The 22,033-nt window shown below is 35.3% G+C and overlaps 1 protein-coding gene and 1 pseudogene across 2 annotated transcripts; both read left to right on the forward strand.

The window, feature by feature from the left end:
• The first annotated feature begins 411 nt into the window (after positions 1–411).
• On the forward strand, positions 412–14,168 carry EMB3144 (AAA-type ATPase family protein). Of its 2 annotated transcripts, none has more exons than XM_086438236.1 (17): positions 412–809; positions 1,189–1,444; positions 2,540–2,930; positions 3,646–3,904; positions 6,583–6,714; positions 7,827–7,901; positions 7,978–8,103; positions 8,206–8,315; positions 8,397–8,475; positions 8,596–8,733; positions 8,876–8,987; positions 10,735–10,898; positions 11,104–11,209; positions 11,429–11,505; positions 12,798–12,941; positions 13,034–13,202; positions 13,694–14,168. In XM_086438236.1, the coding sequence occupies exons 1-16, from the start codon at positions 525–527 to the stop codon at positions 13,175–13,177; spliced, it is 2,598 nt and encodes an 865-aa protein (XP_086294362.1). In that variant the 5' UTR covers positions 412–524; the 3' UTR covers positions 13,178–13,202; positions 13,694–14,168. The 2 variants fall into 2 exon arrangements, with proteins under 2 accessions (XP_086294362.1, XP_086294363.1); XM_086438237.1 differs by having other exon boundaries at positions 683–822.
• A 2,386-nt stretch (positions 14,169–16,554) lies between these two features.
• On the forward strand, positions 16,555–21,020 carry LOC147402860 (uncharacterized; annotated as a pseudogene).
• The last annotated feature ends 1,013 nt before the right edge of the window (positions 21,021–22,033 follow it).

Here is a 22,033-nt window from a genome sequence, read left to right on the forward strand (position 1 = left end):
TTGATCGATTGATTGGAAGCAAGCAAAGTCTGTAGGGAACTATAGATGGTGCATAAGTAACAAAGTACAACAAACAATCGGTGGGACAAACATGGCATATTTTTGAGGTTAAGATATGATTACAATAAGTGGGGTGATACCTTATCCATTCTTTATCTAAAAATACATTTGTCTCTCTAAAATCTATTGCTAGAATCTCTAAACACCCCCTCCCTCCTCACACACCCACAAAACACCCACAACACACGCACACAAATCATTTTGAAATTAAGTGGAGGTTTACTTATGGATTGGTGTGTTATAAGTTAGTGTGCTAATAGTAGCTCTCGAATAAGGACATTAAGCACCACCCCCTTCCCATCTTTATTTATTTATTTATTTATTTATTTTTCGGAGCAATTAACACCGGGTAGAGGTGTTGACGACAAACACGCTAGTTCTCCCTAATCATCAAATACCATCTGTTTAAAGGATAAAGCCGCCGTTCGTTCTCATTCTTCTCTCTCAGACAGTGAGAGAATAAGATGATTTCTCACACTGATTTCTCTCAGTTTCCCAAACATTTCTTCTCCCAAACAAGAATTTCAACAGTAAGAAATTCTGTTTCTCTATTTTCTTCCCCATTTCGTCGCCACGTTTCCAGAGCAACAATTCTAGGGTTTAAGAACAACCCACTCTTCATCACTAGTCCTAAGAGGATCAACAGTGATTCCTATTTTAAATCTTCATGTTCGAATTCAGACTCCATTGTAGTTTCGAAAGACGTAGGAGAAGAAGAAGAAGATATCGAATCCGCTCGTCTCTTCGAGGTCTACTAAATGAGTAATTTTTTTTTTGGTTTATTTATATTAGATGAATTGCGTTTTTCCTATGAATTTGTATTTAGTTTCTTGTTTAGATTACCATTTTTGAGCCAAAAAGGAAACTTTTTTCCTTTTTCCTGGAATTTTAAATCCTGTTTAGAACTCTGTTTGAGCGCAAAAAGTGAAGAAATGGGAAGCTATACAGGCAATTAGTTTAGTAAGATACTATGCTTCTCGATACATTCAAATCCTTTAGGTTTGCTCTAGATGTTCACAATTCATGAAATTGGAAACCCCAATTCTTCTGTTTGTATAATTTTTTTGATTATAAATTGAAAATTGGATGTTAACTATTGCTCACTTTCTTAAACCTTCGGATTTTCAGAAACTCAAGAATGCAGAGAGGGAACGCATAAATATATTGGAACAACTAGAGAACAAGGCGAACATGCAGTTAGAGAGGCAACTTGTATTGGCTTCATGTTGGAGCAGGACATTACTGACTATGCGAGGGAAGTTGAAGGGAACTGAGTGGGATCCTGAGAACTCACACAGGATTGACTACAGTGAATTTTTGAGACTTCTTAATTCAAATAATGTCCAATTTATGGAGTATTCAAATTATGGTCAGACAATATCTGGTAGGTCTTACCTTTTTTATTTATTTTTGGTGGTAGTTTATTTATTTAGGGATTTTTGTTGTTATGCTTGATGACATGAAACACATTGCTCACATTCATTGAATGATGAAATGAACCTATGTTACCTGGTTTTTCGGTTCACTTGGTTCGAATTTGGGTTTGTGGTTCATGGTTCATCACTCTAGAATGAACTTGGTTTGTAGGGGTAGGTAGAGATAATTTGTTTCTTGGTTCACTTTGGTTTCCTAGATCGATTCACTAGCATGGTTCACTTGTGCATATGTATAATTCAAGTATACAAGTTATAAGTATAATTATAATGCTATTTTTTTTTTTTTTTAAAAGTTAAATTGAAAAAAATCAATATAATAATCCTGATTTTAAATATAAACAATGAAAAAGATATAATAAATTGGTTTGCTACCAATTAAAAAATGCTTTGGTTCACCGAACCGAACCCAATCAAAATTTGGTGGGTTCGTGGTTTGCTTGATTTTATGAACCTAGTATGAACCATACTGCTAACTGGTTTGCTTTGTACCAGTTTATGGTTTGGATTAGTAGCAACAAATTGGGTACCATAGAAATGCACTACCACTTTATCTTTGTGGTGTTTCATTTATTAGCATTCTAGTTTTACAGGTTTTTAAACCAGTTTCAAAAAGAAACTAGTTTGTTTGCTAATTTGGATGATGATGTATCAATTGCGATTGGTTTATGTTTAAACGAAACAATATATGGTGTCGACATCATATCGATGTTTCATTTATTGTGGCTCCATTTCTATTTTAAAAGGGATGATTCATGTTGGGAAGTTCACCTTCTTTCCCTAAGCCTTCCAATTTTATTTTTCTACTTATAATCATGTAACCGGTATCTTTCCTACTGAAATATAACAACTTTTCTCTTTGGATTTCTGTCATACACGTGTGACACTGTATATTATGCTTAAGGAATATAAGTTGGCATTTTAGTTAAAAATAGTATTATATTGCTTGGGATTGGGAATCATTGTCGAGTTGCTTTTCATGCTCATTTCCTGGACACTTATCTAGGTGAAGACTGCTTATTCTTTTAGATTTTATCGTTCTGCAGTGATTCTACCATACTACAAAGATGGAAAGATGGAAGAATCAGAAGGGAATTCTAAGGGGGACATTGTTTTCCGGCGCCATGTGGTTGATCGGATGCCAATTGACTCTTGGAATGATGTTTGGCAGAAGTTGCACCAGCAGCTAGTAAATGTTGATGTTCTTAATGCGAACACCGTACCTGCAGAAGTCTACTCCACAGTTGCAATTGCCGTTATATGGTCAATGCGTCTTGCCCTCGCTATTGCTTTATATGTCTGGATTGACAATTTCATGAGGCCAATTTATGCAAAGTTAATACCTAGTGACTTAGGAACTCCCACAAAAAAAGCAGAGCCTCTGAGACGCCATGCACTTCGATCATTTGGTACACTTGGATCTTTGGGTAAGAGCCGGTGAGTGGAGATCAATTTCCTGATAACTTGGTTGTTGGATTATATTTTCCATATTATTTCCTACCAAGTGAAGTTTATCACGATCTATTCCTTTCTGTTTGTTCACCATTTTAAATTCATTGAAGAAATAAAGAATGATCAAGGTAGGATATAAGGAACCAAGGGTGTTGAGTGGAGATCAATTCCCCGATAACTTGGTTGTTGGAGTACATTTTCCAATTATTTCCCACTCATTCACCATTATAATTCATTGAAGAAATAAAGAATGCTCAAGGTAGAAGATTAGAACGGAGGGTGGGTTTGCTCTGGATCCTTTCTTTGTTGTACAATGAGGTCTCTTGCCCTCTCAATATAAAAAAAAAGGTTCTCTTTTACCTACAAAAACAAAGAAACTAATTTGCATGTCACAAACCTGATGGTGGTTTGTATTTGCATTTGGAAGGTATCTTTGTCATGTTGCGAGCCTTATGGAGGTTTACATCTTGCATTTCAAAATATCTGTATCATATTTTCCCCCATCTAGAAACAGTTCTTTGTTCTTCCATTCATTTTTCTTTTTCTGCTTTTCAAAGAGCTGGGGGTGTTCACTCAATGTCATTATGATCTTTTAGTTTGGTATGAGTTGCAATTTCTCGTACTGACATTAAATTTTATAGTTCTTGAACGTTCCTCATAGTGCATAGCTTTACATGGTTTGATATTAATGTATCACCAGGGCGAAATTCATATCGGCAGAAGAAACTACTGGTGTCACATTCGATGATTTTGCCGGCCAGGAGTATATAAAGAGGGAACTCCAAGAAATTGTCAGAATACTAAAGAATGATGAAGAATTTCAAAATAAAGGCATCTATTGCCCAAAAGGTGTGCTTCTTCATGGGCCTCCTGGTACTGGTAAAACACTGCTGGCCAAAGCAATAGCTGGTGAAGCAGGAGTTCCTTTTTTTGCATCAAGTGGCACTGATTTTGTAGAGGTGATAATATATAATACCTATATTTATGGAAACACAAACGTTGCTTTTCCCTTACACGATTGCATTCAAATTTCTATTGATTCCATGTGGAGTACTTCTTTGATCATTTTGTTATTTTGTTTTGTAAATTGATTCATGTACTTTTTGAATTATTCTTTTTCACTTCTCATGTTTGATTGCTGCATTACAATATGTATCTAGAAAACCTGATTTTCAGTTATCCATAATTCCATAGTGTTTTAACAGAAGCTCACTGCTGTTAATTGCAAGGTACCACTCAAACAGAAAACTCAAACCATCAAACCAAAAGAAAAAAAAAATCGGGCTGAAGTAGGTGCCAATTGAATTTCTCTGTTTGAGAATGTCATCCGGAATATTCCTGTAATGTTTATGCCATGATCCTTCGAACCCATATTTTTTGGTTTTTTAGGTCATCTTGTTTCTTCTTGAAGTTCTGTTGAAGAATCAATCCTTTTCAAATTTTATCTATCCTTTCCTATGGAGAAGAACTCACCCTCAGGTTGCAGTCTATACTCTGAATTGCCATTCTTCGCCATAAAACTTGTAAAATTTATGTAACTTTTAACTTGATCTTGGAAGTGTTGCATTGGTCTCTTTCAATTTCTTCTTGTTGAACGCTCTGCTTTGGAACACTTTTGATTGAAGCAGGTGACCGTAAGACCTCCCTTTTTTATGGAAGTTATTTGGGCAGTAATTCCGGGAGAGGTTGTTCATTGAAGATATGAGTTGGGTGTCAAATGTGTATTCAAGGTCTGTAAGCAAGTGTCCAAAGGTATAGGGTTTTTGGAATGAGTATTAGGAATGTATGAATAAAGTTAGTTTTGGGAGAATCATTAGTGTGGGGATATAAAATTTTGTTTTAGATTTTCTTCTTTATATGATAGTCTGGTTTAAATATGCCTTTGCAAACGAGTGTTTTTATTTGGGGCCCAGGGAGGTTGGTGATGTGGAGTATTTGATCTTGTAGGAAATATAAGGGAGGAGGATATCAGACCATTACTAGGGAGTCTAGATAATGAGTCATATGAAGAATTTAAAAGTTGGTTTGAACAAGGAATCCTGTACGTCCATTGATTTTATGAGAAGCTGATCAGTAACTTGGAAAGTGTCTTTCCTCATTCCATTTTGTGGATGCATAGTCCACTTAAAGTTAACACTTCTCCAAGGTGATTCGTGATTACAGTTGATCACTAAATCGCTGTGGCAAGCAACTCCAAAATGGTTTTCTTCTTGTTTCCTTTGCATTGAAGCTGAGGAAGATGTGCATTACCTCTTAATGGAGGCATTTTATTCACTTCTCCAACATCTTTGGATAATTTGGATGTTTTATTGTTACATTAGTCGACTGCATGGCAGGGGTCCACCAATGCATTTGGGGATGAAAGGTACAATTTTTTGGAAGCTTCTACTATTCATTCTTTGTGCGGGCGTTCAAAGGAGGTGGATTCTAGATTTTTCCTAGCTAAAACTAAATCATAATTTGTTAATTTACTCAATATGAAGCTTTAGATGATTAGGCAAATATACATTTTGAAAGAATTCAGAATACCATGTAACTGACCTTGATTGGATTAGAAAACTATTTTTATGTAGTCTCGATGGAAAAGTTACTTGAAAATCAATAAGAAGCTAAAGAGAGGATGGTAAAGTTAAATTTTATTTAATGCTCTTAAATTCTAACAAATGCTGTTTTGACAATCCCAGCCTGGTTGGCCAAGAAACACTTTAGAGATGGAGGTCCCAAGCTTAAGGTGTTTTTTGGTTCAACTGGCATCCAAGAATCAAATGTGGCAAAAGTGACGGTTCCCAAGCTGAAGGTGTTTTTTGGTTCAACTGGCATCCAAGAGTCAAATGAGGCAAAAGTGACGGCTCTCCTTGGAGGCCTAAAAGTGTGTCTCTTTCTTCTCTAGGCTTCTTTGGTAGTGGAGGCTGACTCTTGCAACTCCATAGTGTATAGCTGTTAGGTGCATGGAAATTTCTTTTGAGACACCAAATTTTGTAGATCATATTCAAGGCTTGTGTTTAGCCAAAAGGGAGGGCTCTCCTTAAGGGCCTAAAAGTCTTTCTGCTTCTTCGATGCTCCCTTGGTAGTTGGAGTTGACTCTAGCAACTCCATACGTGGGTGCGTGGGGATTTTGTTCTGAGACATGCAAATATTGTAGAAAATATTTGAGACACATGTCAAGGAAAATAGATTATGTATTGTCATAACTTGTACTCACAGGAATGCCAACGACGATGCAAGTCATTGGCTAAAGATGTCATATATTGGTATTCTTGGTATACTGGAAGCAACCCTAGAGCCATCTTTTTCTATTTTACATCTTTGATTCTAAAGAATAACACACGGGCAATTAGTAAGACCTGGTAGCTTCTATAGATGTTCTTTAAGTTTCTTAGTTTGCTAGGATTGCTTCTCTTGAATTGATATACATACTATTATTATACATGTCATTGGTACTAATTGATACATATCCTCTCGATTCAATACGCATATTATTGTCATGCACTAGTAAACTAGTTAATGCGTCAAGGTTTCAAATGTAGATATATGATTTTAGTTTGCATCACTTGGTCATTTCTCTGTCTGGAAACATATGCAACTTTTGTTTTAACGTGTCTTTTTTGGCTAATCTACAACTTTATTTCTTCTACAGATGTTTGTTGGTGTTGCAGCAGCTCGTGTCAAGGATCTTTTTGCTAGTGCGAGATCCTTTGCACCATCAATTATTTTTGTTGATGAGATTGATGCAATTGGTAGTAAACGTGGTGGACCTGATCTGGGAGGGGTAAGATAATCCATGATGTTCATTCTTTTAAGTTTAAATATTGTGTATTTAAATAATTTTTATTTTTGCTTCTTGTTTCTATTTCCTGTATGCCATTACATCAACAAATCAACAATTTTTGTTGAGTTTACCATCTAATTTTCTATCATTTGAGCCCATTTGTTCCACAACTTGATACTTGTTTTATTTAAATGTTCTTTTCTGAAACTGTTCGAAACCTCTTTGAGGAAATTGTCCCACATTGATAAATTAGGTGATTTGACAGACAATATGTGGAAATGCTACTACTTAGGTTTGGCTTGTCTTGGCACTCATCAAACATATATGGGATAGAAAACTGTGAACCTTAATCATTTCTTTGAATACAAATGAAGAGCAAACTGCAAACCATCACTATCAAATAATATGACGAGGTGAGAAAGCTTTAGAGGAAAGGCAAATCTTTAAATAGGAATCCTTAATTTTCAGGAAGGGATCACAGTCCACTGTCATCGACCCTTATGTGACCTTTTCTTCACCATTAATACCAGCCATTGTGCTTTGAGAGTCTCCTTCTTGCTATAACTGAAGGACATGGAGTTTTGGGAGGGAGGGGGAGATGTTTGCAGGCGATTTTAGGGTTTGGCTGAAAAATTTTCAGTGGAAGGTTTTTGGGTTGAATTTTAAACTGAGTTGTGTAAGAGATACATGTAAAACGTTTTCTATGTAACGATCAGAAGAAAAACAATATTTGATAAAGTAATTAAATAATGATGATTTACTGTAATTTGCCGAGAGCATTTAGTTGAATGAGCCTGGTTTGAGACTCAGAGCTCAGGTTTTGTTCGTTGAGAAGCAATTCTTTGATCAAGTTGAACGATCTTGGCTCACTAAGAGCCTTATCTCACAGGATTCACCTCATCCCAAATCTGAACTTGGATTCTGACTCAATCAAGTCAAATTCACTATCACACTTGTTTCCAACTTTGGTTAGAATTGATACTATTGTGCTTATGTAATCAACTCATAAGTTTGAAACCCCATTTTAAATTAGGCCATCTTTTATTTCCATTGCTTCTTCATGCTCTCTACTACGTGCTTCTGTAATTAAATGTATATTTTACTGATAACAGGGCGGTGCAGAAAGAGAACAAGGCCTGCTTCAGATACTAACTGAGATGGATGGATTTAAAGTTTCAACATCACAGGTATGATTTAAGATATTTTCTGCAGATTTAACCAAAGAGATTGTTAGGAATTTATTACTAAACTTGGGCTTGTCAGGTATTAGTTATAGGTGCAACTAATAGGCTGGATATACTCGATCCTGCTTTATTGAGAAAAGGCCGTTTTGACAAGATTATAAGGGTTGGTTTGCCCTCCAAAGATGGAAGATTGGCCATATTACGGGTATGTTTTCCAGTGTGTTGGTCTTTTTTCAGTTCAGATTTGTGAAGTCTGTATTATGACTTCATTATTGGAGATTTTTATTGGTGATCCAATGCATAACAGGTGCATGCTAGGAATAAGTTTTTCCGGTCGGAAGAGGAAAAAGATACTCTCCTTCATGAAGTTGCAGAGCTTGCTGTTGATTTCACTGGAGCAGAGCTGCAAAATGTACTGTAAGTACTGCTTTATCTTAATTATTTCTATCTCAACATTGGGAGAGAAGTTTGACATTTTTTTTTTGGGCTGGATGACAGGAACGAAGCTGGAATCTTGACTGCCAGAAAAGATTTAGATTACATTGGACGAGAGGAACTGTTAGAGGCATTGAAGAGGGTGGGTCTCCTCTTTTTCATTCCACTCTTGGATAAAAACATTATTTAACTGCTTTGATTTTTTTTTTTTTTTTTAAATGTGCTCATGCCATTTCTGTTTCTGCAATGTATGCTTTTGCAGCAAAAGGGCACATTTGAAACAGGTCAAGAAGATAGCACTGAAATTCCAGAGGAATTAAAGTTGAGGTTGGCTTATCGAGAAGCAGCCGTGGCTGTTCTTGCATGTTACTATCCAAATCCTTACCGCCCTTTTACAGAGGTCAATAAAATCATATGAGATTTGTGTGAATTATTTCTCCTGAAAGGAAGTTTCTATGCTGTCTGTTGCTGTGATGGCTTTTAAGTGTTCCTTGATCAGGGACTTTTGTTTGTTGATGCAAGTGTGATAATTTCTGTTGCAGACAGATATTCGTTCCATTCATAGCCAACCAAATATGCGCTATACTGAAACATCAGGAAGAGTGTATTCAAAGAAGCCAGACTATGTAAACTCTATAGTACGCGCATGTGCACGTGAGTTTCTTGCTCCTACCTTTACTATGTGGTATAGTTTTGATCTTGTTTAATTTTTATTGCTTGCTAATTATTTCTATTTTGTTTTTTTGCTTCTGATACAAACAGTGTTCATGTAAAATTTAGTTTAATAATTTATAATTGATAATTCATGTGCATGCCTGCAAATGAAATATCTACTAGTTGTTTTCCCTTCTGAATGATAACTATAGCTTTACAATATTGGCTTTCAATCTACCATTTGTTTGTGTAATTATGCCAGGAATTGGGTTTCAGGTGTCAGAAGTGGAGCTCAGTTTTGTTTTTAGATGGGTAAACTGGGAGCTCAGTAGGGTTGTTGATGAAGTCGCTGGTTTTTGTGTACCTTGATCTGAAATCTAAAGCTTGGTGGGGTATTTATAAATAACTTTTTAAGACCCAAGATTCGAGTATTCATATGGTTTACTATATGTGAATTCATATGAACAAGGGGCCTTCATAAAGGGTAGGCACTTTTTGGATGGTGCCTTGATTGCAAATAAATGCATTGATTCCAAAATTCAGTTGGGGTCCCCGGGACTCTCTGTTTACATTGAAATTTATGATCATGTCATTGGGAATTCTTGGAATATTTCTTGGGGAGGTGGGGTTCTGTGGTCTAGGGATTATGTATGGATATGACATGAAGAAAGTCTACGACTGTGTTAGCTTGCGAAATTGTTTATTTCTTTTTTACGTCTAGAGAGTTCTCTTGAATAATGAGGGGTTTTAGATACAACTAATGGAAGCTTTATTAGAAGGGTAGATAAAATAAATAGATTACTTTTGTATGCATTATTGTTAAATTTCTTTGGACATAATAGGAAAAATGCAAATAAATTTTTTTTTTTTACTTGAATATCTTGCCAATATTTTTTTTTATAACTTGAATAAAATATTCAATAGGGAATCACCGTGTAGATCTCGCTGTGAGCTTTCTAACGATACTATTTTTCTCGCAAAACCAACTTATAGCTGGGAGGTTGTGACATTTTGAAAAGTCTAAACAAACATGTTTTACATGATGCACATGTGGTTATTTATGAATAATATGATTGGTTTGCAATAAAGCAACTTTGAAAACTTCGTCTACTTAAGCAACTTAAGGATGGTTTACCGTGTATCTTTTGTCAAGAATCCTAATAATATTGGGAGAGGGTTTGCAATGTAGGTATGGGGTAACTTTTTTTTTTTGTGTGGCTGTTTTACAGCCTTGTGCTTGCTTGTTTCTGTTTTCCGGTTGGTCTCCTTGACCTCCGTTTTTGAATTGAAATCATCTTTACTTATATATATATATATATATAAAGAATCCTAATAATATTATATTTAACTGTCCTCAATAAATTACAGTACTATTCTTAATTATCGTATCTTGATACTATAGGGTTTCTTTTCTTTTTGTTTGAAACTAGTCATGGAAGAAGCCTCACCTTGACTAGTCAGGCCTCACAGTGAACTCGAGTACCATCACTGAAGTGTATAAATTATTGTCTTAACATTTGAGGCAAGATATTTAATTCAACATGAATTTGCCGACGAGAGACCAAGAATAATTCATCTTCTAAGATTCTGTAATGTACACGAGAGTGATATTTTGCTGGTTATTATATTCTTTTGAAAATTTCTATTTTAGTATATTGTCTGTTTTTGGCAATCAAACTAGTAGAAACATGGAATGACTAATTGCTCCATGTACCTTCTGTGTTTTACCAATTGCTTGAATCTATAGCTAGAGTAATCGAGGAGGAGATGTTCGGGGTTGACAACTTGTGTTGGATTTCTGCAAATGCAACGTCTGAAGCTTCAAGACTCGCAGAATTTTTGATTCTGCAAACAGGGATGACCGCATTTGGAAAAGCATACTATAGAAATCAAAGCGATCTTGTACCAAATGTAGGTTAATGGGCCCTGTTTTGTAATTTTTATTTATCTTATTTCATTTTGGTGGGTTAATAAAGAAAATATGAAAATGATCATTTACCCTTCAAAAACAGTTTTTTTTTCCGTTCCCCCTGGGGGCAGCTTTGCAGGTAGATCTATTTGGAATAAAAGATCGCATGAGTAGTTTACGTATATATTTTTGAGTTTTTATTCACAGCTTGCATCAAAACTGGAAGCACTTCGAGATGAATACATGCGCTTTGCTGTTGAAAAATGTTCATCTGTGCTGAACGAATACCATTCAGCTGTGGAGACAATCACAGGTCATCTTGTTCTAATTGTCAACTGGATTTATTTATTTATCATTGAACCCTTCATGGAATTAGATTGTCCAGTAGATGCCAAAATTTTTAACTTGAACTTACACTGGTGAATTGGGAGTCACAGAAAGTCAATGAGTTATGCTTTCATATAATTCAAAATGTGTTTGTACTTTTAAAATTTTTAGTGCTGATGGGCTACTGCTTTTGCATCGTGTCCAGATATTTTACTTGAGAAAGAAGAGATGAAAGCTGAGGAAATTTGGGATATATACACTAAAGCTCCAAGAATACCTCAGGTATATTCCATTTCTTGAATATAGCCGATGATTCGTGTAGTGACAATTTTTTGTTCTGGTTCGAGCTTACTTTTTATTGTTTTTTGTGGTCCATGAAGTTAATGTTTGGTTCTTTGTATGGCACTGCTGCACAATGCTGAACTATTTACATTCTTTAACACCCCTTGCAATTATAATGTGCTTTGGAAAGATAAATTTGACCTTCTTAACACTAGTGTTAGTTTTCTGAGATGCAGTTTCTAGGAGGTTGGGACTTTCTTGTTTAATTCAAGTAGCAACTTCACTCTGCAACTTGAACAAACAAATCTCATATTGGGTTATTTAAAATTTATGATAGGATCACCATAATTTGCATTTTGTCTCAATTACTAGGGTTGGCAAAGTGAAGCCTATTTTCTCCATCTAATTCTATCATTAACCTTGTCTTATAATCAAGGCATATTCCTTCGTTTCTTTTCTTACTACCTCCATGCATGTCATTTTTGGCTTTCTTCTTTCCCTTTTATGAGAGGACATAATCTTTACTGTCATTCAAATTAATTTATTAGTTTGTACCATTGCGTTTCATTTTACCTGAAAGTTTTCTAAATCCTAAGTGCATGTTTGTCATATATTTTCCTCTTTATACATTATTCCTTTATTATTTTTTCTTTTTTGATAAGTATAAATTTTATAAATTAAAAGGCAAAAAGGAGGCTGAGGTAGCCCCCAAACAGCAAGAAAAGCAAAAACAACAAAAAAAGTAGAAAGAAATAAAAAATACATGCCCTATGAGGGACTACTAGTCACATATGTTATCCCAATTAAAAACAAAGTCTTGGAAACGCGCTCCCTCAAAGTTTTTGCTCAACTTTGACCAAAGGAAAAGCAAACCCAAGATCTCTAAATGAAAAAGGCAGAACTTATATCAAAGGCAGAACTTATATAAATTGAATCAATGGAAAATAATTTTGTATGTACAAGAGGCTCTATAGAAAAGGTAGTGATCCCACGTCCTTGGTCCAAACCCCCTTGAACCCAACTTCATTTGCTAACCACTAACCTTATACCGATCAAAAAAATGAAAAAGAAAAAAGAAAAAGAAAAAGAAAAAGAAAAAGAAAAAGAAAGAAAAGGTAGTCACATACGTGGTCACTTCCAAGAAAATAATTTTGTATCTTGGGATGGTGGAGAAGTTCCAGGGAAATTTAATACTAGTATGGTTGAGAGAGAATCCCTTTCGATATTGTTTTTAAAGCTATAAAATATTGCTTCCTTGAATTAATCTTCGTTTTTAATTCTCATTGGTGTAGCCTCCGGTGCATCCAGTTGACGAGTATGGGGCACTTACTTATGCCGGAAGATGGGGACTCCAGGGAATTTCACTTCCTGGAAGGGTCACTTTTGCACCAGGGAATGTAGGCTTTGCAACGTTTGGTGCACCACGCCCGTTAGAGGTAAGAAAGAAAGCATATTCTGACCCTATTATCATGACAATATGCTCATGTCAGGTTATATGATGTGTTTTTTCCCCTATTATTGTCTGCAGACCCAAATTATCAGTGATGAGACATGGAAGCTAATAGATGGCATTTGGGATAAAAAGATCCAGGAAATTAAATCTGAAGTTTCTATGGAGATTGAAGAAGATACGAAAAAACCTCAACTTTTAATGGCTGATCACTTCCTTTGAGAATTCGTCGTTAATAATTTCTATGGTATGTATCTACTATATATTCACATTAGTCTATGCAGACAAAGAAGTGCAGTATGTGATCCAATAGGGAGGCATGCCATGGGCGAAAGTATGGTACCCTAATTTGGGTCAAATTGAATCTATTCAAGTCACTTCTGATCCTGAGAGTGCACTGGAGCACACTATTGGATGGATATTTTAAACCTCAACCAGGAAATGCACCATGAAATGGTATTATGGATATCCTAATAGGGAAAACATTGAACTTCTGTTCAAGTCACTTCATTGGACATACTGACATGTAAAACTGAATAGTTAAGCTTCTCTGTCCTAGACCTTTCTTGCTCGTGTCGCCACTTCATTTAGTTACTTGAAATTAAAAGAAAAAAAGAAAAAACAGGAATTCATTGCTAATGAAACAGTTCACACCAAAAGTTGGAGGCTCTCAACTAACTAGATTGTTGATGATACCAGTACTTCTTGGCTGATTGACATTGCTGGCTTGGTTTGCAGGCCTTACCATTGTTATTTGGTTGAGTTGGTCGAGTGTACCTGGGAAGGCTCTGAAGACGAGTCCTCCATAAAGATGTATGAATTGAGCGTGGCTTTTACAGAAGGTTTTAATGGGTCGTCTAAATTTGCTCAATCTGAGAATTCCAGCTGATTTTGAAGTGTTCAGTTGAATATCGATGATCATGGCAGCAACTGCAATATTCCGGATTGAGTTATGAGTAGACTTGGGAGGTACATGTTCATGAGAGTTCATATATCCTGGTGACTGCCTTGTTAATTTTTTTTTTTTTTAAGGATAAATCCATCACTAAGATGTATTTAATTTTTTTGTTGTTGGTAGAAGTTGTCATTTTGACAAATGTATTTCTCTTGTACATGCCTTCGGTCATCGATGAGAGTTGAGATTTACTTCACTTGGTGGTATTTTAATTTTATTAATAATTAACATGCTTATTGTGCATGTATTTTCGTAGAAGTGTTTGATCTGTTTTTATGTTCTGAAGGTTTGGAAACAAAAATTGTCAGAGACCTCGAACTCAAAACATCTATCGGGGAAGTTGGATGAGAAAGTGTGCACATGACATTATTTGGGATGCTAAATCAAACTTTTGGTAGATATTTTTAACATACTTTCATTAAAGTCTTATCATAAATCCACATTAAATATTTAAATTACCCTTTTTGGTGGTCACCTCGACCTGTTTTATGAAATTATCTTTATATATATATATATATATATATATATATATATATAGGATCAGGGTCCGTATACACATAAAACTACTCATAAAATTACAATGTGTTTTATCTTATATGGGTAAAAATGTTTGGAATGGGCTAATTTTTTGTGAGGATGATCTCTATGGTGAGGAGATCATCCTTGCCAAAAATCAGCTCATTATGAAACTTTTAGCCCTATGTTTACAAGTTGAAAAATTTTAGACCGTCCAATTTTTGTAAATCAGTTTTGATGGGGTTAGAAATTTTGGAAGGGATGATTTTTTGCAAGGATGATTCCTTCACCATAGAGATCATCCTCACAAAAAATCAGCCTATTCCGAATCTTTTTAATCATATAAGACAAAAACGTTGTAGCTTTATGAGTAGCTTTATGTGTCTATTGAACCCCACCCATACATACATATATTTGTTAAATTTTAAGAAGAAAAATGTTTGGCACCTTACTATTTATCCTACATGGTTTAGAAGTTTTGGAATAGGTTGATTTTTGATGAGGATAATCTTACATGGGTTAGAAGTTTTGGAATGGACTGATTTTTGGTGAGGATGATCTTTATGGTGAGAAGATCATCCTTACTAAAAAACAGTTCATTCCAAAATTTCTAATCCTATATTTACAAGTTGAAGAATCGTGGATTATCCATTTTTTGTAAATAATTTTTTATGGGATTAGAAGTTTCGGAATATGATGATTTTTGGTGAGGATAATCTCTTCACCATAGAAATCATCTTCACCAAAAATCAGTCAATTCCAAAATTTCTAACCCATGTAAGACAAAACACGTAGGATAAATAGTAGGATGTCGAACATGCCCCTCTTAAGAAAGTATAGTCGAGTAATGCGTTTGAAATGAATTACCTATATAATATATTATAAAATGATATATTTATCTTTAAAACTTATGTGATAATGTGCGAGCTTATGATTTTGAGGAATCTTTACTACTAATTTGAAAGAAGTGAGATTCTAGATAAGAACATAACAACCATTAACAAAGGATCATGAGGCATCAAGACAAGCCAAACGGTTAATTAATTTTGATCTTGAGTCAGCACCAATGCTACCTGTGGTAACGAATCTTTTGCCCTTGCCCAAATTATAATCGTAGTTAATGAGCTAAATCGAGTTGGCACGTTGCTTCCTATAAAAGTGACATTTTTGTCTTTCAGGATAAGATTCCCCTACATACATAAATGGAGGACGAGATCAACATCATGATTGTTGGATTCTGACTAAAGGATTCCCTTATCTTGGGGTTGGCCGTCAAATCTGCGTTACCATATTCGTTATTTGGTCTATCCTATGACTACAGTTTCTTCAATGATTGGCGGATTTTTTTTATATGTAGTCAGGTATCCCTATAGACAGCAGACCGGGGAACGGATTTTTCTCTAACAATGAATCTAGTAAGCTCATGATCATATTGCATTAATACTAGTTAAATAGTTACTTCCTACTAGATTGAATTGAAAAAGAGAGGAAGCACACAATTCGATTAGGCCTCTATCTCTATAATTTACTTCTTTGATTTTTTAACATTATAATTGTACTAGTTATAATTTGTATGTTTGAATTATATATATATGCACACGTGAATTGAATTAACGAAAACTAAACAAATTAAAAATGAATTATCTAACGAATCAAAAACTAATTATCTCTGCCTACTCGTACGAACTGAGTTCGTTCTATGGTTGGTAATTGCAAACTAACTATAACCTGATTATTTCCAGACTTTGTATGTTTAATTAACCTGACTAGTTTATACATGTGGGGATTGAGCAATCAAATTATTTTCATTATAGGAGAGCAGGAGTCGAAATTTAAACTAAGTCCAGGGTATTACAGGATCCCCACTAAGTGGAATTGGACATTGGCTGTAGATTCTACTCTTTATTCTTTCCATTATTATCCTTATATGTGCTACTATAATTACCAAAATACCTGTAAGCTGCCAAGATATATACAACAGCTTGTTAACAGCAAAGCCATGGACAACAAGTTTTGTAATTTCATGCCAAAGCGGGCATTTTGAGAAGAGCATCTCTATATAAGGAGTAAAACCCATGCTTATACTTGTCACATACACTCATACAAGAATATAGATAGAGAAAGAGAGATGAAGAAGTCTATTTGTTCAAGACTAAGTACTCTTCTCTTACTAGTTCTTTTTGTTACACTACTTTTCTCTAAGATTGAAGCCAAACCCTGCAAGCCTAGTGGAAAAGTGAGGGGGAAGAAACCCCCTCGAGGCCAATGTAATCGGGCAAGCGATTCAGAATGTTGCGTAGAGGGTAAGCTCTACAACGTGTTTCAATGCTCCCCAACGGTTTCTCATAAAACAAAAGCAGTTTTAACTATTAATGGCTTTGAGAAAGGTGGTGATGGTGGCAGTCCATCGGAATGTGACAATAAGTATCACTCGAATGATACACCAGTGGTTGCACTCTCGACTGGGTGGTTCAATAGGATGCGAAGGTGCCACAAAAATGTGACTATAAGAGCAAATGGGCGAAGTGTGGTGGCTATGGTGGTGGATGAGTGTGATTCAACACAAGGGTGTGATGCCGACCATGATTATCAGCCTCCATGTGCTAACAACATCGTTGATGCATCGAGAGCTGTGTGGAAAGCCTTGAAGGTGCCGGAAGATGATTGGGGTCTGTTGGATATCGTTTGGTCTGACGCTTGATATCAAGCACCACAAATAATGGATGCTCAAGTAAGTTTTGAGTGTTGTAATAAGGCAGGTATGGAGTAAGGAATGCCAGAGTAATGTTAATTTTTTATGTTTAAATAAGGTTAATTTCATATGTCGTTGCTTATTATAAAAGACAGACCAGGAAAGAGAGAATAGTGTATGTGAGGTTTATATGTTTGTAAAGAGGGTACTTGAGGCCAACCAGAACATTCATGGTGGTCCTAACTCCTAATGATACCAATTGTAATAGAAAAATACAATTTACAAAAGACTAGTGAGGGCTGTCTTTAAATGCTTGGGTTTATATAAATGGATTTATAAAAAAAGTATAAGGAGGTAAGGTGGTCATGAGAGTTTTTTCAATAAAGTTCCTAAATTATCTATGTAGAGGTAAAATCTTGGATGCCGTCGGTTCCTCAAGATTTACCCCTAACAATCGAACTTTATTATTCTTGACGCACTCAAATGATCAAAAATCATATAGAAAAATAATCACAGAGAAGGGAAAAAGAGAGATGACAAAAAGCAAGATTTGTTTATGGGGTTCATATCAAAATCGGACTACGTCGTCCCCAGACTCCGAAGAGCCATTCCACTATACTTCAAGCCATTACAAAATTTATAAACCTTAGCATCCTCTCAACTTTTTTTCTCCTAAGAGCCTCCCCCCTTTCTTCCTAATCGTTTTCTTTACATAGATAGAAAGATAAATTTTAAATGAAAAGTCAAACAAATCAGAATTCTCTACAAAATCTATCCTTATTTACAAATATATATTCTCTAGTCAATTAGGAGACTTTCTATTTCTAAATAAGATTATAATCTTAATAAAAAAAATCTAATTAAGGATATATCAATCAATGCCTCAAGATAAGTATTGAATATTGTGTGCATTGATTATCGATATTCGTCTTATTTACGCTACACGTCCAATACCAACTTTACCCTCTACAATCTATATATCATATGTGAAGTTAAATTAAATCATGATTTCGTTTGATAAAATTCGAAGGTCTCGACTTGCTAAGTTGATTAAAGATAATTGATATCACAGCTTGGGTTTAAAACCCCACCTTTGCCAACTAATTACTGCTTGTTAAAAAAAGAAAAGAAGACAATATGACTTCGAGAAATCCCAAACAAACTCTCTATCAAGTTTTGTTACATCCCTTTTAATTGATCGACAATGTAATTAATGAGAAATCTGTGGAGGATATTTATTGCTAGGTATCAAGGGGCGACATGTGACACCTAGGGATTTTAGTCAAGTACAGAGATACGAGGATAAGCTCGGTGACTCGGTCATAAATTGACCATGGGTTTGGGTCTCAGTTGGAGAAAAGCAGGGAATAGATCAAAATGGATCAAATCGTCCCTCATTTGAATTGTCCATTTGCAATATCAACACGTATTCCGATGTGAACACGTGGCATCATTTGAAGAGGTTTAATTTTCTTTTTAATGTAATAACTAATTTAGCTAAGGGTAATCTGGTCAATTGTATCCTAAGAAGGGTTAGAACTCTTTTAGGGATTTTCTATAAAAAGGTCTTGAGACCATTGAAAAGAGGATGAAGAAGGTTGAGGGGAAGAGGAGTTGAGGATGCCATGTAACCAAGAGATTCATAATGAAACAGCTCCTCGAGTCCGTGGACGTAAGCACATTTGTCGAATCACGTAAAAAATTTGTCTTCTAATCTTTTTCATGTTTTCATTATCGTTTTGGGGGGTTGAATGAAAAATGGTGGTAGAGGTTGATTTATCCCAAAATCGACCTCCACAAAATCCCATCTATGTTGCCAAAGGGATCCATAGACGTAGAATACTAGACTTAAATAGAACTCTCGCACATTTTCGTTAATCCATAAATCTAGAATCGGAATCTCATTTTGCTGATCATGTTTTTACAGTTGTAATAGAATGTAATGTATTATACACCTATGTGTAAAAACTGCCACTTAACACAAGAAAAACTTCTAAAATCACAAGAAATGAGTCCCGCATCATTTTAATCGATTTCCAATTCTAATTAAGAAAGATTCCCTTTTATAACATCAACCAAATGTAACGTTGGATTCTATTTGGGCATGAATTGGATTCTAGAATCCCGAAAGTGACATGTGATTCTAATACAAATACATGGGTACATGTTTCTTTAGGATTAAACAAAAAAAGAGAGGTTTTAATAAGGTAAAAAAAAGAAGAGAAGATGAAGTTACTCATTGTCACAAGGTACACCAGCGGTATTCTTGTTACGCGTTAAAAATAAAAAATACTTGACCCTTTAAATCTAGTTGTCACCCTGCTTCTGATAAAAATGACAGCTAAGATTCCCGACTTATATATATGTATATATATTGGATCTAATTAATGAACGACGGTATCGACGTAAATGCTGGATTCTTACTAGGGACTGTAATATTGTGAGATTGATGATGGAAATAAGAGAGAACCTTAGTAGAACTTCTAAATATTATAAGATTAGAGAAAGAGAGAAATCTAAGTTCATTCAATTTTTTTCTTATTATAATTAAATAATGTGTCTATATCTTATGTAACATAGAATAAATAACTTTAGTAACTGGAGTGCAATAAAAAAAAATATTAAGATACCATTAATTAACTCTAATCTTATTGGTAGTCGTGAATAATACTATGTTCCCTACTCCTATAGTTTAGTTGGTAAAATCTATGGGGGATAATATCATAGACCATGGTCCAAGTCTTGTCTCATTAAAAACTAAAAACTAGGGTTAGAGATCTTAGAAAAAAAAAAAATCCCTGGAGGTCACGGGTCGAACTCCATTATCTTCCATATTCTGAGATTATATGCTAAAAGAATAAAATACAGAATTTAAATGGGGAGGTAGAAAAAGACAATATATATGACACAAAACTGAAAATTTTAAATTTTATAGGGAATGAAATAGGAAGGAAGAACCCAACCAAAGAATATCAATAAAAAAAAGATTTAAATATGTAGCCGATTAGAAATATTTGTTTGTTTAAGAATGCAGATTGTATATTTGTATATATGTTCTCAAAAGATCAATTCAAACCACCAAGATCCAACAGCTTGCTTACCACAAAGCCATGAAAGGGGCATTGAGATGGCATCTATATAAGTAGTACAACCCATTCATCTATTTCTCACACATACACAGAGAGAGAGAGAGAGAGAGAGAGAGAGAGAGAGAGAGAGAGAGATGAAGAAGATTGTTTGTTTAAGACTATGTCTTCTCTCACTATTCCTTCTTGTTTCAATTCTCCTGAAAATTGAAGCCAAACCTTGCAGCCCTAGTGGCAAGCTTAGGGGGAGGAAACCCCCTCCAGGCCAATGCAACACCAATAACGATTCCGAATGCTGCGTAGAGGGTAAGCTCTACAACACCTTTCAATGCTCCCCAACGGTGTCTCGTAGAACAAAAGCAGTTTTAACTATTAACAGCTTTGAGAAAGGTGGTGATGGTGGCGGTCCATCGGAATGTGACAATAAGTTCCACTCCGACAATACCCCAGTTGTCGCACTATCGACCGGGTGGTTCAGCCGAAAGCAAAGGTGCAACAAAAATGTGACTATAAGTGCGAATGGGCGGAGAGTGGTGGCTATGGTGGTGGATGAGTGTGATTCTACACAAGGGTGTGATGCGGATCACGATTTCCAGCCTCCATGTCCTAACAACATCGTTGATGCTTCGAGAGCTGTATGGGAAGCCTTGGGGATTCCAGAAGACAATAGGGGTGAATTGGATATCTTCTGGTCTGATGCTTGATATCAAGCACGACAAATGGATGCTTGGGTGAAGCTTTGAGTGTGTAATAAGGCAGGTTTGGAGTGTGGAATGCCAAAGTGAAGTAGATTTAGGTGAATTTGATTTGTTGTTGCCTATCAACCCCCCCCCCCCCCCCCCCAAAAAAAAAAAAAAAAAAAAAAAAAAGGATTGTGTGATGTTTCTATGTTCTTTGGTATTTGAGGCCAATAAGATCATTTATGTTGGCCCAAGTAGTACCCTTATAACATAGAAAATACAATTTCTAAATTAATGCAAGTGATGTTTGTTCTTAAACTCATGGGTTGATGGCAATGATGCCTAAAGGCAATATTATAAGGTAGTTATTGTTATTAGAGCTTTGGAACTGAACTCTGTAGAATCTAAGTCCACTGTGAAGAAAATAAGGTGTTTATAGTTGTCCCTTTTTATTAGAAATAATTTACAATAGATGATATATAATATCAAATTGTAAGTTTTTTTATTTGAATGGGATGATGACCTATACATAAAAAAAATCTAATTCCATTGAAATTGAATTCCTTTTGAAAGGAAAATTGCATTGGTGTGACCAATTCAATAGATTCAATAATTTGTTGTTGATAAATAAGAGATCTTGTTGGTCTGACCCATGAGGAGGATTCCAGCAATGTGATTGAGACGATTGATGATTGGTTGCATTTGGCCAGTAAATAATGCAATAGCTTAAAGAGTAGTGGGTATTATCTTAATCACAAATTAACAATATCTGCTTCGCTAATGATCAGGATGGAGAAATATAAATTTTTTGGCTAGTTTTCTTTTCTTTTTATTTTAATCCAACGAGTTTGGAACTTTTGATTCATGTGACGGAACTTTTGTTTGTGTTCCATACTCCCAAGGAGGGAGTGGTAGGATTTATCTTTATCGTTTATGTTGAATCGATGGGTTTGGACTTAAATCGAACCAATTTATACAGTTGTCCTCATGGATGGATTGGTGATGAAATCCGTTTTTTAAGCATTAAAAACTTGTGATGAAAATGGATTAGACTGTTTGCAAGGAAGAATATAATTGGGATTAGACCCATACTCCAAAGCAACTTTGAGCTAGTGGGTTCAAGTCCATCTTGCCCATCATGGATTAAAC

Source organism: Akebia trifoliata, chromosome 4 (genome assembly GCF_017979445.1).
Source record: "Akebia trifoliata isolate Shusen 1 chromosome 4, ASM1797944v1, whole genome shotgun sequence".
NCBI lineage: Eukaryota > Viridiplantae > Streptophyta > Magnoliopsida > Ranunculales > Lardizabalaceae > Akebia > Akebia trifoliata.

Bases quoted from the DNA above. Each gene is read 5' to 3' on its own strand.
- EMB3144 (XM_086438236.1), top strand. From the start codon at position 525: ATGATTTCTCACACTGATTTCTCTCAGTTTCCCAAACATTTCTTCTCC. The intron at 7,902-7,977 runs GTATGATTTAAG...TGGGCTTGTCAG, and splicing joins TTAAAGTTTCAACATCACAG to GTATTAGTTATAGGTGCAAC. The intron at 8,988-10,734 runs GTGAGTTTCTTG...TTGAATCTATAG, and splicing joins TATAGTACGCGCATGTGCAC to CTAGAGTAATCGAGGAGGAG.